General features: G+C 37.5%; 1 protein-coding gene across 1 annotated transcript in view; it reads right to left on the bottom strand.

The window, feature by feature from the left end:
- The window catches only part of LOC138937654 (lachesin), a 161,406-nt gene extending 149,459 nt beyond the window's left edge, over window positions 1-11,947 (bottom strand). Inside the window, exon 1 of the mRNA XM_070304134.1 lies at window positions 11,335-11,947. Coding sequence (XP_070160235.1) covers window positions 11,335-11,461 — 127 coding nt within the window. The 5' untranslated portion in view covers window positions 11,462-11,947. The remainder of the gene's footprint in view (window positions 1-11,334) is intronic.
- Window positions 11,948-18,339: the final 6,392 nt, after the last annotated feature.

The raw sequence follows: 18,339 nt of genomic DNA, 5'->3' as shown, positions 1-18,339 counted from the left end.
GCTCGTTTAATGAAATTAAAATGAACGGCAAAGGAAGGATTAGCTTCTGCTATACGACGGTCAAATATCCGCGACGCGAATGAGAAACCACCGGGAAACGTTACGTGAGTAAAAGGCGAGAAGGGAAAGTTTCCGCAAGAACTAGCTCCTTACTCTACGAGTCCATTACGATGAAATTAAAATTTGCTATTGAAAAAAAAAAAAGTAACAGATCGCGTTATTTACTGCGCAAATATAATACACATTCTGCGCATACGATATAATAAATCCTAGAATAATCTCATTCCCCCCTTTGATAAAATTGTATTACGAGCCATGACCTTCTGACAAAGGAATTCAAGCGGATAATACAATTCCACGGAGGAAAGTCAACGATCATTTCTTTGAAATATCGGAACAATAATTCAAACATAACAAACGGCCGAATAGCCAAGACGTTGCTCTGCGCGCGCTCACGAACTCTGCTGCATATTTTACGAATCACCAGCTGCGCAAACTCGTGCGATCTCTACGCAGCAATTTCGGTTTATAAAAATATATTCACGTAGAGAAGAGGATATCCTCTTAAATGCAGTTACATGCAAAAAAACGAGATGAGAGAAAATAAGATGCTGTAAGATCAATTACGCGATTATTTACAAATTCAGTTAATTTCGATAGAGGCAAATTATTCTTTAAAAATAATTGTAAAAAATTGAAAGAGAGAGCATGTTTCGGATCGCGCATACACACAACACGATTACTTTAATCTATCTAAAATATCAATTTTTTTAGCGCCTTCTTTATTCTTAGCTGATATATAAAAAAAACTTCAAAATTTGCGCCGTAACAACGCGACGTAAAAGATTTGCGCGAAAAAGAGAGAAAGTTTTTGAAAAGATGAAAAAAAAAGTCAAAAGTGAACGTGTATTCTTGCGACACGAAACGACGAGAAAACGAAAAGAAAAAAGGTTACTATAGCTGGATTAATTGCGTTGAGGGTGTGCGCGCTATGCGCACTAAGCGGCTACGCGGCAAGACTAATTATTCTAATGGGCTACAGTGTTTGTATTTACCGTGTAAATGGTGCATTCAAAGGATAGGATAGATACTGGCTTCTCGAGTGCGCATCCGTGTCCTCCTCCGCGAGAGGCAAAACCGTAACGCACATTGTGCCGATCGGTCCATCGAGATTGATGAGATATCGATAACGTCGATACGAAGAAAGTGTACTTGGATTTTACTCTCTCCGTGGCCTTATATTATTATATTGTTTTCTCTCTCTCTCTCTCTCTCTCTCTCTCTCCCCCCAATTGCGATTAAATTAAGTATGTATTATCAAAAGCATATTTAAAGTATAAATAGAGGAACTTTTAAGGACGTAAGTATCTGTCACAGATTATATATATATATAAGCATATTTGCATTATCATATATTTAAGATAAAAGAAAATATGTAAGAATTTTTCAAAACTCTCATACAAGGCAGCAAATTTGAACTAGCTATATATTTCTCATACGATTGACAAAATGGAGAAAAATAAAAAAGGAAAAAGAATGAAGGGTTTAATACAATATCCCATGTAACATTATTTTTGTAAATGCAAAAATGCAATATTTCTGCGAAGAACAAAAATTATACCTTTGTCTAAATAAAGTCATATAATCTTTTTACATAAAAATCCATATCTTTTTGTACATATATGTACAAAGTGAGAGTCATCGGAATAAAATGCTTTGTAAAGGATATTTAATATTTCACATATATACATATTATATAGCCTTTTTATATTCTCTAGTATATAAAATATATATATTGTAGTATAAAATATAAAATTATGTCAAATAAATTAGAATCATATAGTTGTATCAGAAAAAAATTTATAAAATAATCTTCATTTCAATAAGCAACACTTTTATGATTACATCCTCTAACTTTTTAGCAGCACGCAAATAAATTGTCGCGACAAATTAAAAGACGCTAAACTAGTTTACATTAAAATATGATAAATGAATTTTGAATCGAATTTAATATCCAAATTTATACTCTCCATTAGATATTCTGACTGACTTTGAGAGATCGGGAGAAAGCTACATGCATATTACTTCTTAATTGATATTGTTTTAATTATTTGCCATCCATCTTCACCGCTATCGATACGCGATCAGTCCGGTAATTGACGAGTCACTCATTTTTTAACATTTATCATGATGAGTGATACACGATTATGACAATTCCACAATAAGGATAGGGGAAGCTGTGCAATCGCAACCATGGATTTCCAACAACGAATTCTATTCATCCGTATCGGGGATTCGACTTTTCACCGAACGATTGCATCGATCGATTTACACGCATCCTTTACCTCCCTCCTCGATTTGCGAATGCAGATGGGGGTCTACCGCGATGTCACGGGACTCGACGGTGGATGTCGCGTCGACTCCGTAACGGTGGTGGAACTTTAATTCGCGTTTTCGGATTTCCAATATCGTAAAGCGGCGAAAGAAGACGACGAGTAATACATGACGGTCGATAAGGATAAGTTCCTCTCGACAGACGCGACGGAGAGGCATCGTAGAGTAAAGGACGCGGTTGGCAGGAGCGGAATGGGGGATGGGGGAGGGGGACGGATCGAAAGGGGTTATTTCGTTCACTGCCGCTCGCGCCACGTGTATTATCATATTTATAACTCGGTCGATCCGTAGAGACGTGAAAAAGCTAAGGAATGAACTTGGCGCGGCAGACGAAACCCGTCCAATGTGACGCGCCCAAGGATATCACGGTGGAATCGAGTGCGAATCGCGGATATGTTAATGAGATGTACTGTCGCTGATAAAAAGACCTTTCCACATGAGGGGGGAAGAGCGAGTCATGAACGACACTGGGAAATATGCCTGAAATATCCCTGAAATAAATCGCCAAACTTTGCAAGCTTATTCCGCTCGCCATACTCTCGATCATATAATAGATTTGAAAATTCTTCTCTTTCAAGTTATAAAGACCCTTCCTCTCTCTCTCTCTCTCTCTCTCTCTCTCTCTCTCTGCGCAGCAAAGTTTCGCAAAAATATCAAGCAAGATTAGAAATGCAAATACCATTATCATTTTCTTTCTGTTGACAATAAATATTTGTTGTAATTCACTAACTCATATTAGTTTGATATATTATGGAGCAATAAACCTGTATCCCAAAGTAAATTTTTTTCATCAGTTTTTTTTTAATCTAAAAATTAATGAGACATCAATAAGAATCGTTTTTCTTCACGATATAATGAATCGAATATACGCGTAAAAATTAGCTATTTTTCTTTCAGAGACATACCGTGTAATAAGAAAGTTATAAATGAAAATTTCATGTTGTAATAAAAGAGATGGATTTAAAAACCGTAAAATGCTTTCAACGATCTTTTGATTATTATTAAGTGCACACACTTGCTATTCTTTAATCATTTCGTGACAATTGTCCATTTTATCATTAAAATATTAATTTGTCGTCCATATCTGCTCAATTATCTCTTATATCCTCTTAATTATTTCTTCGTGTTATTCATCTTATATGCTTTGTGTGTGTGAAACATTATATAATGTAGGGAATAAGAATAACGCGAGTAATTACACCGTCAAAAGTAAAGTTTAGAGACAGAAGAATAATAAAGTATATTTTTTTTTGAAAATTTAACTTTTCGACATAAGCTGAATTTTACATAAATATTTTAGAGAAGAGTTTTACTTTTCTGAAATGAGGGTAAACGACAAGGGCTAAACTCATTTCGCTTTCGGGACCCTCGACCACGGGTGGAGGGTATAACATTTTCTAGGAAGGGAAAGATCCCTTTTGTCGGTATACATAAGTTTCGAGGCACGGATCGGTACATATATATATATATATATATATATATATATATGCTCGTCCCTGGGGGCGAATAGAAGATTAATCAGAAGATAATTTTTGTTAATAAAGAGCAAGGGAACGAACGTTGCGCGTAAATTATATCTCCAGATTGTTCATTCTGTCTTTCCAAGAATCTACGACATTTTTAAAACGTATTTTCTTGTACACGCGTAAAAAGAGATTGTTTAAAGTACCGTTTGTTTAAAGTACTAATTTCAGAAATGTCCTTCATTTTAAGGAGAGAACAAACAAGGAATTACATGATGATTTAATCTGGTTTTCTCTGTTTTTTTTTTTTGAAAATGATGACAAGTGTAATATGTTCTCTTATCTTATATAAATGTACTTTAAAGTTTAAAGGATATGAGTGATTTGTTTTATCGCATTATAATGACATGCATATCGCGTCCAAAGTAATCGGAATCGAAAATTGGCATCTGTTGTGACGGAACCGTTTTAAAAGATTAAAACGCAACGCGTCGTCTAAAACGTATTGTGGAATTTTCTTCAGAGTTTTGACCCGCGAAACTTAGATCTTCCGCAATGCAGTTCCGCTACTTTCCGCGCTTACCCACCCCTCTCTCTCTCTCTCTCCGGTTCTCGGATTCTGTTATTCCGGGAGTAACGGACGCTCGACGAATTTACTGATTTTCACTCCTAGCACGAAGTCCGACGTCTGCTGCGTAACGAGGAGTCAAGCTCTTTCGAGTAGAAGACCATCGAACTGGCCGTCGCCAAAAAGGTCGCGAAGCGAGTAACGTTAGGTGACTGTAGGGTAGCGGAAGATGAGAGGGGAAGAAGAAGAAGGAGGAGGACGTATAGAGGTGGGATGGAAAGGACTCTAACTTCCTAACCGAATTGTTAACTCGGCAGCAGTCGGACAGGAGCAAACTCGCCCGTTAACTTCTTGTCGAGGCGAGCCAGCGAGGCGGACGGTCGCGAAACGAAAGAGGAGAACAACGCACGGCGAACGGGAGAGGGAAAAAGAATAGAGGAAAATAGAGCCCGCGAAGAAGGCTGATTTAGTAAACATAATTTGAATATCTGATTGCTGCCGGCTTTAAATTTCGTTGTATCTTCTCGCGCTATGCGACGCAAACGTCTTAACCCGTCTTCGCGTCTTCTGTCATTTTCTCTTTTTTTTTTCTTTTTATTTTTTGTCAATTTTTCCTCGCCTCATACTTTGTATCCCTCACTTATATTCGCTCGTCAGAAAGCGGACGATAGAAAACGGTGAGTGGAAATCGGGCCTCCGTTCTTTTTCCCTCTCTCTTATCGCTAGAAAACTTTAAATTATTCAAATTTTATAACACAATAGCGAGCTTTATGAGATGAGCCCCCTCCTTCCGCTCCCGTATATACTTGTATTTCCATAAGAATTTAATAATACCGCAACATAGCGCGCAATTAATGTACTTTTTTGCCTTGTTAGAGAACGGGCTATTGCGAGAAAGACGGCAATTCTCAAAGGAAGGCGTTCTCTCTCCGTTATGACGTAATAAGAATTATATCCTCGGCCGGCATAATATCTCGGACGAGACGCTTCTCATGCAGATTGGCAGAAATGTACAATCGCGGCTTTTGTCGTCGCCGACTTATCTTCTCGACAACATCCGACAAAAACTGGCAGCAATCACGAGCGACTGAAAACGATTCCGTCCGTATAGTTGCAAATATGGAAGAAATTTCCAAGTTTCTCGACATTCATCCAAATATCTATCGATTCGCAAATGCGGCGCAAATCGTAAAACGAATTACGTCACGATATATCGGACGTAAGGGTGCGCTTTCAAAAATTATTAGCCCTTCTATATTTCAGTATTTTTATCCCTCTACATTATCTGCGAAATTATCTCTTTAATTATCTATTAAATATATTATAACAAGTATTGAGACTTATATATGATTAATCGTATTTAATTTTCAATTATACAAAATCGTATAGCGAAATAGATCCCCCATTATTTTAACAGCATCAAGTTAATAACGCTCCGCACAATTGTTCGTGTCTTAAGCTCGACCGTGGAACATTCCAAAGCCAATGAATCGCCGCACACCTCTCAAAGGCCAGATTTGTAATCCCCCTACGGACTTCTCGGTCGCCCGGTATCACCCTCTAACCGCGTAGCTACAAAGGCTCTCCACCTTTCCAGTGGATTCAGAAACCGGTTGCGGCAATCTCAAATATTAATGGCCCACGTACACCCACGACTACTACTGTCTTAACGTCTTTTTCTTTCGAGGCAATCCTAAAAGTTGGGGCAAAAAGTGAAGAAAGGAAAGAATAAGGTCTTCGAAGAACATGAAGGGAATAGTTACTGTTGTTCGCCGGAATAGATCGAAGCGAGGGACGAAGAAGATGGTTATCTCATATAAATAAGTACATAAATAAGTAAAAAAAAAAATATATATATATATGTATATATAATTGTGCATAAAAAGCATGTGATCGACAATCAAAAAATTGACACAAATTAAAATAAGATTATCCGTTCACAATTCTGTTCAACAAGTGCAGAAAGTTATGTTTAATGGAAACAAAGAGCTAAGTATATAATTAATATATTCACAAGAGACGTAGAAATATAGATTGCGATGCACATGTCATATAAGGTGATCATGCAAGGTGGAAATTGTCGGTAGTCGGGAGAGTCGAGATATTCGGGAGAAGAGAGACCGCGGAAGAGAGAACGCTGCTCCCCATCGACACGTACGCGCAGCTGGGGCGCGAGAGAAAGAAAAAAAGATACAGGAAGGCAAAGGCGGCAAAGGTGCGAAGTTGATTCGAGGCGGGGAGTCGAGCGGAAGAGAGAAGAGAAAACGAGAGGATGAGAGAGCTTCGAGTATTTCGCCAACTTGGTAAGCCGAGTCGAGATCGCTCACGCGAGGATTTCTTCTCGTGAGACACGCTCTCCTCTTTCCTCATCTTACAACTCTTCCCTTTTCTTTCTTCCACTCCCGTTTCCTTTCTTCGCCGCTCTTTCATCCTCTGGCTTCGTCTGCTTCGCTACATCGCGGGACCAAATCTTTCGCGAACAGATTAAGGCGCGAAATATCGAATTTTGTTGTAATCCGTGACAAAAGAAAGGGATGAGAAAAAAGAGAGAATATGGAATATCAAAGTGTTAATATTTCAAATCTATACATCTATACAGACATCTCGGATTTATTATAATAAATTTAATAAACAAAAAATTATATAATTTTATTTATCAAAATTTATAATAAATCAAATTTCTCCGTAGAACGTATCGAAAAATATATCTGCAAGAATCATACATTTTTTTTATATTGACTGCGAGAAAGATTTTCAAATATTGTATATATGTCTTGAAGAAGAATAAAGAAAGCTTATGTCCCGATATGTGACTAAAAAGAACCTCTTTTTCAAATCGCATTTATATACCAAGAATATAAATTACACGACGAGAGTCCCTGCTTCTTTTGCCCTCTATTTCCTCTCTCGCGAGTCTACCCTCTCGCTCACGCAAAAGCGCCGACGTATCCGCCATACGCGAATGGATGGATACCTACCCAAGGGATGCAGGAAAATAAGAAGAGGGTCGAGAAAGAACGTCCAATGACTGAACCATGATCAAAGATAATTTCCGATCAAAGATTAAGGATTACTCCCGTGAGCCACGTGGCCCGTCTAGGAATCAAAGCCTGCCGAAATATAAAATGCATGAAGCGAGAATCCCAGGGGTGCGCGGAACATGAAGATCTCTCTCTCTCTCTCTCTCTCTCTCTCTCTCTCTCTCTCTCTCTCTCTCTCTCTCTCTCTGTAGTGTACACGAGCATGTGCATGTTTCAGAAGCAACTCCCACTCACCCATTTAAAGGCTGATGACATACGATCGCGCGTACGCGTGCATCTTGTGCATATATATCGCACAATATAAGGTAAGGATAAAATACAAATAAGAATAAAAAGACGGCATAAAGATGAAAAATATTTCCTGAATTGCGCATTACCATTAAAGTGTTACAGCACTCGCAAAGGTTTCCTGCGTCTCCTTTTATGATTTAAATTTGGTCTCAACACAAATGTCGAAATATGCCTATAGTCTGTAAATTTTAAGCGACTGAGAATCTTCCCATTTTTGTGAAATAATAAGTTTCAAAAGGTAAATTGCAAATCGATAGCAAGACTTTATTCTTCTTCAATTTCAAATGGACTTGAACAGAATTTCAATTTGAATACGATTGCGTTACCGTGCACACGTGCGTTAATAATTCATTATAAAATATAGCTACATCGCGAACATGTTACGCGTTATAACACATATGTTAAATATAAACGTATCGAATCTCGCGAAACGATTCAAACCGAAAGAAACGAGAGGTAATTTTTTTTTCCTTTCTTCGTTTATACTATTTACTATAATCGCAATTATTTACGCTATACGAAGAGATGAGCCCTTTTACGTCGAGGTCGAACAATTGGTCGAAATGTATGGAAATTGTTCGTATTTTCGACACGTATAGCTCATATACCTCGTGCGGACATTAGATATTAGATTTAGCGCTCTTACAACTGTCGCCGTACATAATTAGGGGTGGCTTCCCCCATCGAAACAGATGGCAACCCTTAGGCTACGAGATAATTTCGCGGGGAACAGTTGGGAAACTGGCGTAGCCCCTCGGATACAGAAAAGAGGAGACAGAGAAAGAGCAAAGGAGGAGGGAAAATGGAAAGAGGGAAGGGATGGAGAAGGGGGAGAGGAAAGACAAATGTCTGCCAGAAATAGAGGAGCGCGCAGCGACGATAAACGATTCTACAAACGGAAACGCTTGCGAAAAAGGCCAATACGCGATATTCGATTCGATCGTTACCAAAATTTCTTCGATAATTCATCGAAATTAGATAAGCGACGGCCAAGTGGATATCAGGGCTCGTACACCGAGTGTATTACGCATTAAATGTAACGACGGCGAGGCAATCGGCAGTAAGCGACTAAAGTGGTTTTATTAGTCGTTCGCTGCGATCAGATACGAGGACAATGAGGGAACCCTCCATATTCTCGATCGTGCGACCCTGTCTATCTGTCTCTATTCGATACGCGTGGTGCACGACTACCTAAGAGATTACGCTCACAAACAGTAACACGAGAATTGAACGACCACTGTATAAAATTCGAATCCGCCGCCATCCACCGGCCATGGACGATAATGGTCACTCAATATCCTGCTTTCAGGAGCGACAATCTGTGTGGCTCGTAGATTCGTAAAGACAATTGGATTCGAAAATCACCGCGTTATTCATAATACAGCTTAACGTATGTACATTATTTTGTATAATGATACGGGACTGATTATACAATTTTTTCTAAAAAAGATCCTGAAATGCATATACATTTGATTGTGAGGAACTTTATCTTAAAAAAAAAATATATATATGTTTTGTGTAATGTTAGTGTATGCGTACGTAGTTACACACGATAATATATTTGTGACATAAATGCTCGTATAGAAAAGCGGAACGTAGGAAAAGAAAAACGTGCTTTCGTGTACTGTGAGGCGCGTAGCGTGATGTAAATGACACCGGCACGGAGAGAAAGAGAGAGAGAGAGAGAGAGAGAGAGAGAGAGAGAGACGCATTAATTTGCATCTGCTCTCGTACTCCGCCACTTCCGAAAATTTTATTCGTTCCCGCCGTTTAATTGCGGTATACGCAAAATAATGGAGCGTAGAGGGCAGGGGCGGAGGAGTAAAAGACGGGGTGCGCGCGGAAAGAAAAGTGTGCCGTGGCGCCGAGAACTTAATACCCGTGTAAGTAGTAGCCACTGCATTACAGTGAGAGATTCATTTGCATGCACTTTTACATCCTTCCGTCCTCAAAAAATATTTATCGCCCGAGGTTTCGCCGTGACGCCCCGCTTATGAATTATGCATGCGGAGTACGCGCGCTGAGGACATAGCTCATTCCTAGCGCAATTTCGCCATTGAAGCGTAATTTCAGCGAGCTCGGTATTAGAACCCCTCGAGCAGCTTTTTCGTGATAGCGCTTACGAGGGAGAGAACGAAAAAAGACGTGTCATTCGGAACGCGCGACGATCATCATCTCAATTGCTCAAAGAGAAGACGAGTGCGTAATGCGTATATATTAACTTTATGCCACGTTATACGCGTATACGAATATTTATGATATATTTTCTATATTATTATATTATTACGTATTATGCGTAATATATTTTTTAAAAATGGACTTTTTTTCGTCAATTTAATAACATAATTAATAACATGATTTTATATCGATTTACGAATAAACTTTATAACAAATTACGTTGTTAAAGTTTTTTTATAATTTATTATATTAAATTTTCAGAGAAAAATTTATAACAAATTATATTCATAAGAAAATAGTAGAGCAAGAACGTTTTAAATTAATACTATTAAATATACTATATATATTAAATGGAACATTATGTTACATGAAGAGTTTCTTCTATGTTTTTTTCAATATATTTTATTATTGAAGATTTTAAATATTAAAAAGTATATATATATATATAATTTTGTAAAGAATCAATCTTTAAAGGCATATTTTGCTCACATCGGTCACTCAACGTAAATTAGATAATTCATCACGTGTAATGTAACATTGCTATAACATGTCGATACCATTGTCAGCATCAGATTTAACGTGATCAAAATTAAATCCGAGATTATGTACAGATTGGATAGTATGCGTTTAAGTCACCATGCAAACAAACATTAGATTGTCACACACTTGTGTGTGCAATATATATATATATATATATGGTATGCTGATCGATTGTATATAATACTAGTGGTAGAATCAAAGCATTATACTCTATAAAACAAAGGATAATATGATATATATGTATATATATGCCAGGAGGCAATTATAAATAATTATTAATTATATACCAATCTTTCATCTCATCTATTTATCTCACTTTTATATAATTATAAGCTATATGAAAATGGCTAATTTCCGATATACCGATAGAGGGAAACGCATATAGATATTATTTTAAGCAATATTTTTCTTATTACTTTTTAATTAATCAAAGATTTTATTATTGATTCAATTCTTGATATTTTGTCAAGAAGCAAATTGTGCGAGAGATAAAATATTTAATTTTTGTTAAATAAAAATTAATTAATTTCCTAACAATTGTAGCAAACTCGTTTTATTAAAGTTGTTGCAATTATGTTTTCTAAAAATCTCTCCAATTTCTCAGGCTGCATCTTTGTATAAATATATATATAAATAATGATAATATATATTTATATAATTTTTTTAGCGCTTTATGAAATTTTCAAAAACTATATTGCCATTATTTTTCATAAAACTTTTTTTTTTTTTTTCCAATTATTACGTCGAACGCATGTAGCAATGAATAATTATAAATAATGATTCGATAAATCATAAATTGGCACTTAGTTACGTTTTCTTCTCGAAAGATAATATCTGAATTAAAGAAATTTAACGTTACCAGTGGTATATGCTGCGAATGTTGATCGACCATTCTGCAGTAAAAGACAAGCGAAAACAAAGATCGTCACCATCCTCGATAAAAAATTAACGGTCATCCCCTTCCTCCTTCCAGCATGCAGCTGCATCACCGATATCCGATTAACAAATCCGATGTCACGAATATAAGATCCGCATTCGCATTCTATCGGTTCACTCCAATAAAGTTTCTCGACTCACTCGCAACTACTCCAAAGATACTCTTCTTCGCGACTCCGACAGGAACGAGTGTTACGACACTATTCGCTGTCCGCGAACAATTTCCGGCGTAATGTCTCATTCACGCAGAGCTCATGTCAAAATTTTGTAAAAAATTATGTCCGTCCAATGCATCCTAAATCGCCGTGTCCCAAGGGTCGCGAAAAAATGTTCACTTTTCACGCGTCACGCAACCAGCGTCTATCATCGAAGCTCGTAAAAACTTTGTCTCTTCGTTGAGAGAGTGGTTCGCTGAAGGTTCCCGTTTGTCGGATGACAATTGGCGCGTGATACACCGCGACAAGCCTTGCGTCAGATTTGTTTTCGGCTTGGAATACGAAACGACGACTGCTCCCGACAAGTGCGCGCTTGGGACGCCCGGCGTCGACTAGCGTGTTTGTAGTTCGTAGAGGGAGACCACAGCGGTGGCACACACGCCGCGCCGTTCCAGCATCACGGCGCAGATCTCAGCCACCCCCGTATACAAGGGCATCTCACCCTTTCCCCGAATCAGGCCAATCGGCGCACGCGAGTCACCGCCCATCGCATCGCGGGGGCGGCACCACTCCCGAATTAAGATTTTCGACTTTTCTTAGTCCAGGGGGGTAGTTTGCCCCCTCGCGCGAGCTATCTGTCTACTCTCCTTTACCCTCTCGCGCGCCACATTCTCCCGGCGCCACGCATTGTCTCCTTATTCGAGACGACCTGTTTCTCTTCGCAATTATTGTACACGCGACATCCGCGACTTAATATTAAAAAAAGAAATCCACGTAGAATAACGCGTGTCAAGCAATAATGCAAATATTCAAGTTTTGCGATATTTGTATTTTATCGAAGTGTCGATTTCCTTAATAGTGTTAGTTTATTTTTTTCCGCTTCAAAAACTTTGTAAAAATAAAATTTTATTTCCACGTTGAAAGCTGGCAATTCTATTACATTTTTATATATTATTGCTTGTAATGGAATTATAATTTACGCTTTCTCTCTCTCTCTCTCTCTCTCTCTCTCTCTCTCTACGCGCGTTTGTCATAAATAAATATAACATTCATGATCAAAATCATTTTGCCAATCGTGAGTCAGATAAAATTGAAAATAGCGCTCGTTAAATATTGGTGCGTTACCTTATTATGGAACGTACGCGTTAATGCATAAATAAATGTTCTATGAAAAAGCGCGATCATGATATAAAAATCATGAATGTAGCGCGCATATGTTATCATTAAAAAAAGTTATCTCATCGCGCGCGCGCACACACACACACACACACATATTTTATAGATATACGTTTATCATTTTACCGATGTCGCAAAAATAATGTAATAAATATTATTAATTATTCACGATGTATGAAAAAAATTCCAATTTGGTCATACATGTGCAAACGCGAACGCGAATTGATTTAAAACAATTTTCATGAATTATGTAAATGCATAATCGTCGAGGAAATATAAATATCTCAAAAAACAAACGTCAAATATATTTTACATCGCATTGCACATCGTTTTCCCTTTTTTTTTTTTTTTCTTTTCGCTGAATTCGTAATTTTTAAATACGCGATTGTCGCGAGAAAATTTTTGTGCGAAATGTATAGTCTGACATATCAAATTGCTTTTATTGAATAACAACCGTAGAGCGCAAAAACACGATATAATAGAAACATACAGTCCGCGTTTTACCGAAGAGCAACATCGCGGAACGAAACATACGATATACAAGACTGATGAGTACGGTTGATGGTAGAATCATGTAGGATGCGACCGCGGCGCCATTAGAATAATATCACCCATTCTTTATCAAGAAGCAAGTCGGAGACGTGCCGTGCACTCGTTTCGCGTGACATTTAATTTTCGTGAAAAATCGCCGGTGAGTTTGCTCACACGAAATAGAGCGTAAAACTACCGGAATGAGTTTGGACATACTCTTGAAGATTTCGTGATTTCACGTCGCTCGAAAATGCCCAGACGCGATACATATTCCGCGAACAAATAATATATCTCGGGGAAGAAGATATCTGTAAGGAGCTCAATCACTAATGCGAAAGATTATGTTTCAAAGGAGCAAAAATATCCTTCGATAAAATAATTATATAAAAAATGTTATTAGTTGTCAGTTACATCGTTTTTATCTCGTGGCCCAAAAAGTAACATAAACTGAGCTAATATAAAGAATAATTAATTTGAAATATAAAATTGCACACAAGAACGTTGTGCATTAATAAAATCGGTGAATTTTTATTCTTCCGACTCGTGCTGTATCTATACTGACACGTGTATACACGTGTGTGTCTCAAATAAAAATCCATTTCGAGCGTATAGAACGTATCCGAAAGAAGTAATTTAAATTCAAATTTTACCAATTTTAATGTAATTTTAATCTAGACGCAAGATTGGATTCGATGGTAACGTTGCCGTGTACTTAATGAGAGAAAAGTGCGTTTAAAAAATTTAAATTTTTGTATTAATCGAATAGACGATGGTATCGAGCTGAATTGTATAATGAATTTACAATAATATTCACGTTAATAATATCCAATATTTTAATTATATAGTATATATATCATCTAATTATGTTACTGCTTTTTATTTACAAAATGTGCGTGTGTGGGACTACTCATCGTACGCTTAATTTTTAACATAACCACTGATAATGAAAAAACGTCAAAATAAATTATTCAATATGTTACACGATTTAGAAATAGACACATAAATTTTATTTTCTGGTTGATACAACGCGCTTTTTCCTATAGGTAAAAGCAGCTATTTGTGAGTCATATTAATACATCCTCTTTTGCAAAATTATATCAATTACGACAGAAACTGGCCAGTTCGATCACATATCATTTCCATGAAAATTTTAGATTAAACATGGCAATTACAGTCAGCTCATGATTATATTTTGTCTTTATCGACATTATCTTCAATTCGCCTCCATGTACCGATACTTCGTCACTTTGACTATAATTTTCCGGTGCATAATGTTGTACATCCGATGCATGATACATTCGTATTTGGTCTCAATCATTAGAAAATAAATCGCCTATGCCAAAATATAGTTGCACGCGATATATCTTGTAGAAAGATTTTATGTTTGATATCGGATCTTGCAAACATTATTTTGCCTCACAAATAATATACAAGATATCTCACGGAACTAGAAGAGATTTTATTTTTCTGGATCAGTAGCGTAAATATAAAAAAAAAAGTTATAACACAAAATAAAATGATATTACGAAAGTCTATCTTACATTAATACTGCACTTATACGTACCTGCATACAATTGCGAAATACAATTGCATCTTTTGCTTTAAAAGGCATTCCTATATTCTTAATACATATTTCTTTCTGTATCTCTACATTTTTTATTTTAGAAATTTTATTAAAAAATTTATTGTTTTATTTAAAGAACTACAATATATATCTTAAAAAATTCTTAATTCTGCAATTACTTTGTGTACAATCGATTCCACGAATAAGAGATTTTTAAGCAAATATGAAAAAAAAAAAATGTATAAATACCAAACTATAAATATGTACGAATGTATACATAGATAAAGAACGTATAAATATAAAAATTTAATTAGAGAATTAATAGGTCAAACGGATTGTATTTTTCATTACATATCCTCATCACACGCTTGCGGATATTGGTGGAAAATTTTCTTAATAAACAAGCGAAGAGAAACGTGCGTCTAAAGTTTGAGAGCCAACAAATAAAAGTAGCGAAGGATCAAGCGGATATCCGGAACGGAACATAGACGTCTAAAAGATGGAGTAAGAAGGAGAGAGAGGGAGAAGCTTTCATTACCTTGATGTAAGTTTTAGGCGCGTCTAGGCTGATCCGCAGACCACCTCATCTCCGAGAGCGGAAAGAAGATAAACCATCCTCGTCCCATCGTTATAAACAGTACGACCGTATTTCCGTCTTACAAAGCCATCCTTAAAAATCCCCGGATTGCACTTTTCGCCTCTCACGTTCTTATCAGTATTATTAGTTATCTGATCTTATTCAGCGAACTGAGATTGACATCCTGGTTATCGCCCGTGAAATTTTCCTTAAGAACAATTAATCGAGACCCTATCGGCTCGCGTACTACGAGTTTAGTACTTTCATCGTTAAGCGAAACTTCCGCGCTTACACGAGAACTGGTAATATCTTTGTTAGAGTGTTACAAGGTCATGAGAGAAGACCGCGCGAGATTTCGCTAATAATATCGCTGGAATACGAAAATCGCTGAGATCTTTCACGCGAGATATGTGAACCTGGAGAGGCGCAATTTAGTAATCGACCGAGCTTTTAATCTTAAATGCAATTCTACGGAGATACGCAATAACTAATTATAATGAGAAATTAGATAAGAATGAAATTTGCCATTAAAGAATGACATCAAATCTTAATTACAATAATATATTTCTATCTAATATAATAAATTATTTACCACTCGCAAATTATCCATTCCACGTGTGAAGAAGATGATTTATGCGATAATCGTCTTTATACAATTGAGAATCATTGCGGGTAAAAATCTACATACCGAAGGATTCAATATAAGATTATAGACGATTTGAGATGAGAAGTATCGAGCTTGAAGGAATAGAGAAGAACGGGAAGAAAGAAAATGATGTGACAATCAGAGGCGAGTTTTTGCCCGGGACACATCTGGTCTCTTATTTTCATTTTCTCCGTCAAATGATTTCTTCCCTGCTTTCCTCCTAACTGAAAAACTCTGCGCGTACCATCTCCGGATACGTCGCCTTTTCCTAGTAACTTTCTTTATCAATTCGTATAACATAGAATTATGTTTGCGCGTGAGAGATAGAGAGATTATCAATCAAGCAAAAATTTTTCGAAGCGCGCTCTTTCATCACGCTATTGTTTTCGCATTTGTTTTATATACACGTGAATGTACCGTCAACAAGAATTTTTATCGAGAAATTGTAAAGTCAAAATTTCTCTATTATGAAAATACTATATAAAACCTATCGAAATAAATATGATATTTTATGGCAAACTATATAATTGACCATCGTCGGTATATGATTTTACGACATTTCTTAGACAAATAGTTATCACTTGTAATTTTATAACAATTAATAGATCCTGTATTAAGTATCAAAACTCATTCAAGAGGGATCGTTAAAACCGCAATTTTTATATAACAAATAATTAAAGCGTTTACGAAACATGCGTTATAGGGGGGTAGGAATATTTTCGAAAATATACTCGCAATTCGCTTCTGCCAATCTCGCGACGAGATTCAACGGTTCGGTGTTAATTCACGAAACATTATTATCTTCGGTCGACCAGACCGGTTTCCTTCTGCAAACAAAACTCCGTAAGCGATAGACAATTGCAGTTTCGAGACTCCCGAGTACTCTACAGCCAATTAAGATTCAATACAATCGATGAGGGACTATTCAAACGATGAGACAATCGGAATGTAATTGCGTCGCCCCGATCCCACTGAATACCAATTCATTTTCCGAAGCCCGCCACCGTGCACCTTCGTCCTTTCACTTCCACCCCCTCCTCCCCCCCCCACCCCTTCTACTCCCCGCCAAGACCGCTTTTGTCTTGTAGAAATCTTCTTACCGAGTCCGCGCGAGCGCCAATTCTGAAAGTTTAAATTTCTTTTCCTCGTATCTCTTCTCTGTCAAACCTGTCCCTCCCTTCCTTAAATCCTGTCTTCTCTGTCTCTTTCAATACCACGCCCTCCTGTAGAGCGAACCAAAAGGGCAGGGAAAGCTGGATCGTGGGTAACCACCCACCCCCAGGGACACGTAATTACGCGGCCTTACTATTTCACAAATATTTCGCTAGTGTGATTAATGACATATCTCCGTGGCTCCCTGATGGATAAAGTAATGTACGAAGAACGATACAAAATCCAAATCATCGTGATAGCAGCGATGATGAGACATGAATATTACTATCGGACACAGGAAGCGCTTGATTACCTATCAATAAATGAAGGATGACAGATCTGAACAATTTTCTGTGATGAATAAACAACGAATCGAACGTAATAAATAACTGACACGAGTATACTACTTTTTTAAAAGTTTACGATTCTTTTAGAGACGAGAGGCAAGGCCCAATTTTTTTCGTTTCAGTCGTAATCGGCAAACAATAAGTCACAAATATAAGATTATCTCATGCTCCGTCTCTATCAAGTTTCTAAAAATTAACGCATTAACTCCTATTTTCATTACAACCTTGGATTTAGTCAGGAATTGAATCGCATCTCTTTGGTACTAACTAATAAAGACTACGCCCTTCCCCCTCCCCACCCCCCTCCCTCCCCCGATTCGGTGCGAATGCTCTTGGGTAAGATAATAAAACTCCCGCGCCTCCGATTTTTATCTCGACCTGAGACATAAGATGTCCGCGCGCTAAAAGGTTCGATATATTTTCCGAATAACTTTAAAGAGAGAGAGAGAGCGGGAAGCCATACGCGATCGATGCTCACGGCTGCGCCGCATATCCCGAAAGGGACGTGTAAAAAGGCAAGCGCGCGGTTCGATCCGGCTTCGACGGGATAATAAAATTGTTTGTTTTAACGGGATAAAAATGCAGAACCCGAGAACGTGCTTCTAAAGTGTTGATGGGAACGACGCCTATCGCGACCGAATATACGCGAGAACGACCGAGGGCCTGAAATAGAGATAGAGCACGGCGCGGAAGAAGCATTCGCCGACGTTGTCGTATCAAGGCAGAGAGCGGGACTCGTATAAAAGTTGGATCGCGAATAAAAAAAAAAAATACACATCG

This window comes from Polyergus mexicanus, unplaced genomic scaffold (assembly GCF_030449975.1).
Source record: "Polyergus mexicanus isolate NDT 795.1 unplaced genomic scaffold, iyPolMexi1.0 SCAF_11, whole genome shotgun sequence".
Classification (NCBI taxonomy): domain Eukaryota; kingdom Metazoa; phylum Arthropoda; class Insecta; order Hymenoptera; family Formicidae; genus Polyergus; species Polyergus mexicanus.
This window is presented reverse-complemented; position numbering and strand designations above follow the sequence as displayed.